Source organism: Erpetoichthys calabaricus, chromosome 4 (genome assembly GCF_900747795.2).
Source record: "Erpetoichthys calabaricus chromosome 4, fErpCal1.3, whole genome shotgun sequence".
NCBI lineage: Eukaryota > Metazoa > Chordata > Cladistia > Polypteriformes > Polypteridae > Erpetoichthys > Erpetoichthys calabaricus.
In genome coordinates, this window is record NC_041397.2 from 127,352,545 (window position 1) to 127,361,434 (window position 8,890).

Genomic DNA, 8,890 nt, shown 5'->3' on the forward strand with positions numbered 1-8,890 from the left:
TTTTTTATTTTTAATAAATTTTCAAAAACCTCAAGTAAACTTTTTTCACGTTGTCATTATGGGGTGTTGTGTGTAGAATTCTGAGGAAAAAAATGAATTTAATCCATTTTGGAATAAGGCTGTAACATAACAAAATGTGGAAAAAGTGATGTGCTGTGAATACTTTCCGGATGCACTGTATGTTGCAAAGTTATATTTTACAAATCCGAATCTTGACCAGTTCACCGACTTACTACAACCGAAATGCACGAACCCTTCAATGTCATTATTATTTTATTATTCTCTCAATCTTACAATGAAGCGAACAAAAAGAGAGCGGTGATGCTTTTGGAAAAAAGAAAAAGGCGAGGGAAGAAGTATTAAAAAAAAAAGAATAAAGGGGCATTATTGAAAAAACTCGATCGTGAATATTGATTAAAAATGCAGCTAAAACTTTGGTCGTTTTCATTTTTTGTATTATGTTTTATTTTCTAGCTGCGTTTGAGGGGCGGCAAACTCAAAGAGAAGTATCATCTATTGGAAACTTAAAGATCGCCCCGGTCGACAAAAACTCTAGCCACGCCACTGACAATAATTACATGATCTCAGAAAAAGAAAACGCCTCCCTTGCTACTTTAGTTAATAGTACTGCGAGACACCCATGAACGTCTACATTTTCCATTACCCGGGCTCCCGGACCTAGCAGCAGGTGGCTCAAGGTAACGAGTGTTCCTGTCCACACTAAAATGCTTAGCAACTTGGCTGCACAGGCGGAGCATTGAAAATCACGCGAAACACAACACAAAAAAGAAAACTGCTAGGTGAGGAGGTGACGTGAACTCCACAGTAGTAGTAATCACACAAAGTCCAAATTTCTTTATTTTTTATGGAAATAATCACCGTATTTAGACTTCACTGAAAAGATGCGCGAGCTGAAACTCACCGTGCAGAATTAAGAGGAGCATCCCGGTGGCTCTTCGCTTGTGGCATTTCAAAGCCCAATGGCGTTGGTAAAACGGAAGAAAATCTGCAAACAGAAAAGACACGCACAATGTTACATGTATCGCGTGTAACGAAAAATGAAAATACAAAATGCAGAGCAACATAATAGTAATAATAATCATAATCACCGTTTTCTTCGTGACCAAACCGAGCAAGCAGCACATTTCAAATACTATTATTTTTGTAGGATGCTCCAATAAAAACGCACACAGGTGAGACAGCAGAGGACAAGTCCACGTATTGTCTTGCGAATGCGTCCAGCTCACCTACTTGTCCTACCTGCCAGTCCTTCTCGTCGCCCATGTCCACAAGGCTGGTGTCTGTTTTCGTTTGAAGAAGTTTGACGTTTGCTCTTTGCCTGTTGATTTTTTTCTAGTCCACAAAAACCTATCGCTTAATGGCCCCAAAATCGCATGGATCAGACGAAGGATTAAAGGTGAACAGAGTAAAAGTGCTGGTCCCAGATCAGGGCTGTGAGCGAGCAAGGCTGCTGCCGCTACCCGGGATTACCACGCCGGCAAATCTCCTTTAGTTGATCCCGCGCTATTTGGCTGCGCGCCAGGCTGTAGAGGACGGGGCAGCCGCAGAGGAGATGCCAAACCCCAAGGGATGCAGCGGCATGCAGCTTTCTCATCTACTAGAGTAACATTAACGTTTCAAGTTTATCACAGCATGTGTGCAAACCTTAGCTTTATGTAAAAATATCAGTAAATGAAAAGCTAACAGAATAATCGGTTGTGTGTGAAACGAATTTGCTTCTTTTCGGATTGAAGCCGTGCGCTCGTCAAGGACATTGACACATCAGTCTTGTACGGATGCGCACGGCGTCAATAAGCTACCTGAGTCTCCGCGCAGTCCGGTTTGAAGCCCACCAACAATGTTTAAGTATATTCAGTGTTTATGTTTAGAATCCTTCACTGAACCCCCTCAGTCCAGTTCAGTGTCCCTCGAGAAGAAGGCGCAAGGTTGGAACCAATCCCGGACAGGAGGCCAGAGCAGAGCGGAGCGCACTCACGTGCACACCCTGCAAACACACGGGATCAGTGAAGCACAACTGATGTGAAAAGCGAAGCAGCAAGTGCAAAATCTACAGTAACATGGGGAGAACATGCCAGCATCACACAGGCACCTCGTGTAGGGATTTGGACAAAGTGAAGCTAACATCCATCCCAAGCACCTGCTACTCAACCATCTCACGTTATACTTTGTTTTAGTCACTCAGTCTCTCATAAATATATTTTATTGTCCGCAGTGTTGCCTGGACAAGCCCTCACCCCTTGATTTGGATGAAGTGGGGTTTAGAGGATGTTATGCTACTGTATTACCATAGACATTCCTCCATTGGTTATTTTGGTTTACCAGTGCCATGTAGTTTTACATAACTAAAGTGTGTGTATGAATGCTAGGTATATCCATTTTATAGAATCTCACATGTATGTTTTTTTCTGCACAACTACAGCCACCTTAAGCAAACTGAGACATCTCTGTAGCTGCTCTGTGACGCCTCACATGTACAGCTTACCCAGAAGTGAACAGCTGCTTCAAGCGATATAAAATGCAATGCAACTTATATTTGTATACTTTCCTCACTGAATGTAGGCACGGAGCGCTATGCTCCCATCTGACTTCTGGGAGCTCTTGAACCCGACACTGTCGGTAATGTCACCGAGATGAGCCGACAAATGAGGACAATTCACAAATGAGGCCAGGGGGTAGTGCAAAAAGTGCCAAGGTGCTTTTATTAAAACAAACAGTTGTGTCTAAACAGAAAGTGCAGTACTCCACAGTTCCAATAAATAAATCCACGAAAACAGTGAAACGTTGGGATAAAAAGCAATAAATAAATCAGTTAAAATCAGAAGTTAAAATGCAGTCAATCTCATCACACCTCCATCTGTCATTCTCCGAGGCTCACCCATTGCTCGTGGAGACCCAGCGGAGACCAAACAGCAACAAGCTCCTTTCGGCCAACCTTCGTCTTGGCTGCCTCCAGGCATCACCGCCAGACCGTTCAAGGTCGGCTCTCCTCCCTTCTTCCTTCGCGATCACGTAGTTTCTCCTCAGATCCATTGGGAGGACACCTGCCTTGCTCACCCCACTCCACCTGAACATTCAGTGGGGTGGACTAGCCCCTAGAGCGCCACAGTCAAACGCTACTTCGCGGGGCCCAGGTCGTGCTGTCTCCTCCTTCCAGGTGGCCAGATCGTCCATTCCAAGACTGCCTTTCATGTCCGTTAACCTTCTTTTTTTTTCTCGACCCATCCCCCCTTTTCTGGTGCCAACCCGTATATATACACCCCCGTCTCCATGGGCACCGCACCTTAAGCACACGCCGCAGGAAGCCAATGAAGCAATTGAGAACGAGTGCACCCACATGTGCAGGTGCGACTTGCTCCAACTACCTCAATTAACTCCCCGTGGTCATGCAATCGAGCTCACGGAGAGCGACACGGCTCTATGGATTTAAAATCTGGCCTTTTTTTTTGAAGCTGCGGACCCTCTATATGTATAGGCTATGAAGAAATTCTTAGGTAAAATACAAGTATAGATTACACAAATGACTAAATACAGAATTAGTGCATACAGTATAAATATACAGATGTGTTAAAATACACAGAAGCAGAAACTGATTAACATAAATAAAAACAATATCTCTATTAATTAATTGATCAAATGTGGAAAGTTGATATTGGACAAAGTTAAAATTATAAAAAGGAAAGTCAAAAACAAAGTCATACACAGCCAAAGTCACGAAGACCTTGGCCAACTGTCTGCTCACCCCCTCTTGGGCTTTCTATAGTGGAGCCTGTTCTGGTCGTACAGTTTGATAAGAGAGTTGTTCCATCCAGTGATTCTAACAGTCCTTTGTGTGAGATGAATTTTCCATATTCAGGAAATCAGCTTGTTAGTAGAGCTGTGGCACCGGGATGAGAAATAGAATATGAAACTTCAACATAATATTAATAATAATTGTTCACATTTATATAGCGCTTTTCTCAATACTCAAAGTGCTCTTCATGCAGGAAGGACCCGGGACACAAACCCATGATCTCCTTACTAGCTGCTTTACAGCATCCCATACATACATCTTCATCTGCACATGGACAGGTGCCTCAAGTGAGGAGACTTACTAATAATCAATAATTAATTAAATTTACATAGCACATTTCTAACCTACTTAAAGCACATTATACATACAGTGGTGAACCACTTCATCCACCACCATTGTGCAGCATCCTGCTGGATGATAGATAGATAGATAGATGATGTCATGGCAGCCATTCCTGGTGAACAGATGAAATAGACAGGGGATGATTAGGGGGTCTGTGGACCTGGGTTCGATTCCCGGGTCCTCCCTGTGTGGAGTTTGCATGTTCTCCCCGTGTCTGCGTGGGTTTCCTCCGGGTGCTCCGGTTTCCTCCCACAGTCCAAAGACATGCAGGTTAGGTGGATTGGCGATTCTAATTTGGCCCTAGTGTGTGCTTGGTGTGTGGGTGTGTTTGTGTGTGTCCTGCAGTGGGTTGGCACCCTGCCCAGGATTGTTTCCTGCCTTGTGCCCTGTGTTGGCTGGGATTGGCTCCAGCAGACCCCCGTGACCCTGTGTTCGGATTCAGCGGGTTGGAAAATGGATGGATGGATGGATGATTAGGGGGCTGGAATGGGTAAAACCATGGTGGGCAATTTAGTGAGGACGTCGGGAATGATCCTGCTCTTTTTGAGAAATGCCCAGGGATCTTTTTTGACCACAGAGAGTCAAGACCTCAGTGTTACCTTTCATCCCAAGTATGGTGACAATTTTACAGCACAGTGGCAATGTCACTGCACTCTGGCATCATAATCCACACACTTACCACAGGGTCAGCACCAGACTGCCCCAAAAAATCACATCCCAGCAGCAACACTACCTTGCCTGGTTGGTCTCCCATCCAAGTAATGTAGAGGCACAAATACGCTTAGCTTCAGGTGATTTTCCTGTTATAAAGTTAAGATTGTATTGATGCTGACTTGAGCAGACCAAACGGTCATCTTCAGAGCGTCACTCAACACCTGTGCCACTTACCAAAACAGGTGCCTGCTCAGCGTGCTGCTTCTTTCAAAGGTGTCCCGCATTTTTATATTTGGGAATATGGTTATCACTCACACCAGGTGATCTTAACACTATACCTTGGCTGAACCAAACAATAAACTTGCTCTCATGATAAAGCCAAATTAGTAAAACACAGCAAAACCAATAGTAGCAAAAAGTAGAAAATATATTTGTAACAAAATGTATTTTATTGAAAGATAAGTAAGAATAAAAATGATGAGGAACATGAGTCCCTCAAGCCTGAGTGTATGGCTGCTTAAACGTTTCTTCAGTCCGCAGAGTTCTTTTATGTTGCCAATCTCAGTGGGAATGCAGATGTCTAGTGTAAGTGATGCTGACAATCTTCTCTTTTCTTCTTGTGTTATTTCTGTCCAGCGTGCATTCTAAACTTAAAGGCCTCTGTCCATGTGGTGTTAACAAGATTACATTAATAATCAATAATCTTATAACTAAATTATTTTCTTTTTCCCAGGCTGAAGCTCATACAGCAAGTTGTTTAACAGTTCAAAAATATTAACTGATACACCGAGTGGTTTGTTCTTTTTTGGATTCTAAATGGACTGAATAAAAAATTCAAAGTTCTATTTACAAAGTTTCAGAGTTTAAATCAATAGCTATCACTTTGCAGTATCAGTTAAAAAGTGCAAGATATCAATTAAACATTTCAACAGCTAAAATACTAGCTTGAGTTTGAGCAAGCCATTGTTAGCAGGCCTTGTTTGAAAGAAAACATCCGTGTAACTTATCTTTATTGCAGCTACTTAAGGGTCACAGTTTTTGTAGTAGCTAGGTACTACAGTTTCTTTAACTTTAAACTTGATATTTTATTGCATTATTTAATGGACAGTTCAGTATAGTGAGTTTAAACATTTATTAAAGAAGCCTTTATTATGGCTTGTTTTCAACACTGTACAGCTATGTTATACGTTTATTCTCACATATTCATAGTGTACAGTGAAATCATCGTGCAGCACATTGTCACTCTCCAGTGTCATGATTAGCAGCCTTAACTCAAAACATCTATCTTCCATCCATCCATTTTCCAACCCGCTGAATCCGAACACAGGGTCACGGGGGTCTGCTGGAGCCAATCCCAGCCAACACAGGGCACAAGGCAGGAAACAATCCTGGGCAGGGTGCCAACCCACCGCAGGACACACACAAACACACCCACACACCAAGCACACACTAGGGCCAATTTAGAATCGCCAATCCACCTAACCTGCATGTCTTTGGACTGTGGGAGGAAACCGGAGCACCCGGAGGAAACCCACACAGACACGGGGAGAACATGCAAACTCCACGCAGGGAGGACCCGGGAATTGAACCCAGGTCCCCAGATCTCCCAACTGCGAGGCAGCAGCGCTACCCACTGCGCCACCGTGCCGCCCAAAACATCTATCTTCCTTACCTTAAATAGCTACTTTACCACAAAATTTCCATCTTTTGTATCTGAACAAACTCATAATGCAGTTTACATCACTATCTGGCATATCGTAAGGTCAGAGGCACTGGAAATTGAAGATGTTTGACATTAAGTGGCATATGAGACATTCGAGGTTTGACACACAGTGACATCTGGATTCCTCAGTTCTGAGATGGCAGACGATTTGAGGTAAAATAACCATACTCACTAATCATGGCAGCAGAGGATGGCTACATGTCACTTGTTGATTAGCACATGCAAATAAGACTTTTACTGTATTGTGTACATGTGACAGTAATGATGCTGTAAATCTGTAATATTCACTCAAATGCTGATAACACTAAGCTGTACTTATGAATAACACCGACTGATAAGACGTCAGTGCGCCTGTGATTACATTGCACACAAGAAGCAGCTTGCATTTCTACTGCTAAGGACAACTATAATATTTTAAAATGAGTATTATTTATATACTCCTGTTTAATTAGACTTTGCATATCTGGATCTCGTGTACTGTTATGTAGTGTCAGTTCCCAGCCAGCCAGTATGGAGATTTCCTGTTCTCTCCAGGACATGTGTGTTTTTTTCTTCAGGTATTCTGGTTTTCCTTCCACATCCTAAAGATGAGTGTGATAGGCTGATTAGCAGGTCTAAACTGGCTATGTACAAGTGTCAAGGTGAGTAAACGACTGTGGCCTGGGACACTTTGGTTATCCACCCAGGGTTGTGGCTTGCGTCAAAGTGGGACTGAAGATGGATGATAAAATGTACGTTTATTGAATCTTTGATGCCTAATCAATCATCATCCCATTTTCAGAATCACTTAATCCAGGAAGTTGGAAGCTACCCTAGTACTATCAGGGAGAAGGCAGTGGCCAGCAATGAATGAGGTGCCAGTCCTAGGTTTGTTGTCTGATTTAGAGCCTCCTGTTTAGAATGTGGGAGGAAAACCCACACAGACTTAAAGATAAGTTACAGACACCAGAGAGGCAGTGACCAGACAGGGATTCAAGGCCCATCTCCTGGAGTAGTAGTTTTGTATCTGCAGTGCAGTGTTGGTTGGACATGCAAGTAACTGTTTTAAGAGTAGTGAGACAGCAGCAACAACCACTGGGCCACCCCTGTGTACACTGTAAATATAAAAAAGGTTTGTAAATTGTCATTACTTCATTGTCCAATGAAAGAACCTCTTCTCATTGAGCAAACCCACAACTGTGTTTTGTCTCACAGGTTAATTGATGACTTGCTTTTCCTCACAGGAGCAGTAATAATTGGGATAGCATTGTTGCACAGGATGGCTACATCACGGATCTAGGAGACTGGGATTGAAATCTGGCCCAGGCATAGTCTTTGTGAACTCAGCACATTCTTCTCGTGTCCGTGTGGATTTTATCTTCAGTTTTTCTTCCACATTTCAAAGGCATGCAGGTAATGTTCTTTAATATAGCCGTATTTGATTGATTGTGCTCTGTGCTGTCTGGCAAGCCTGAACTGAATTAAGGGGGTTTGAAAGCTGATGTCCATCCTGTCAATTATATTTGCCTGTGTATTCTCCATTTTGAAATCACTCAAGCCATGAAAGTGGCCATCTGCTTCTGTTGGGTAGTGTTATTCTAATCTAGCTGGTGACAATGTTTTCAGATAATTGATCAGCATCCATGTCTGTGTCTGTTCAAATACTAGGTCATACACTATGCTGCTTTGCAGTTTTATGGGCCTGGGCTCACTTCTGCACACCACAGAACAGTACTGTAACCATAGTTTTTTTCTCACAATTTTTTCCACAAAGTTGCAGGCACTGAGAGCAGCTGTGAACAAGTGGTACATAAACAGAGGTAAGGAGTACAGTACATTACTACCTAAAGAAAATCATCAAACGCTTGCAATTAGTGCAGAATGCCGTTCAGAATTGACTTTAAAATACTACTAATGGTTTATAAAACTTTAAACAATCTTGCTTATAGTTCCAAGAGCCAACCTGAAAAGAAATGGTGAGATGGCATTTTGCTGTTATGAATCTAAAATCTGGAATATTTACCTATAGAAATTTGGTGGGCTAATACTGTACTGTAGAAAAATTTAAAAAAAAAACTGGTAAAAAATTGTTATTTTAATATGCCATTTTTATGTAGCTACTGTACATTTTAGTTGTATTTATAAAAGACTGTATGGGCATATAATTATTAAATTCTTCAGGGATCTGCAATCCGTACTAATCCCCACTATTCTCTGTTGTTTTTTCCAGGTTCTTCTGTGGTGATGATCTGATACAATGCAGCCCCAAGATCATGGAATGAAGGCAGGTGTCTCAGCTATACACATGTCTAACTTCATCTCATTCCTATCATGTGAAGCATGAAAACTAAGAGGTTTGATTTAAGAACATTTATGTTAGA

General features: G+C 42.2%; 1 protein-coding gene across 1 annotated transcript in view; it reads right to left on the reverse strand.

The window, feature by feature from the left end:
- nyx (nyctalopin) overlaps positions 1 to 1,003 on the reverse strand; it is a 47,882-nt gene extending 46,879 nt beyond the window's left edge. Inside the window, exon 1 of the mRNA XM_028801091.2 lies at positions 923 to 1,003. Coding sequence (XP_028656924.2) covers positions 923 to 944 — 22 coding nt within the window. The 5' untranslated portion in view covers positions 945 to 1,003. The remainder of the gene's footprint in view (positions 1 to 922) is intronic.
- Between the last annotated feature and the right edge of the window lie 7,887 nt (positions 1,004 to 8,890).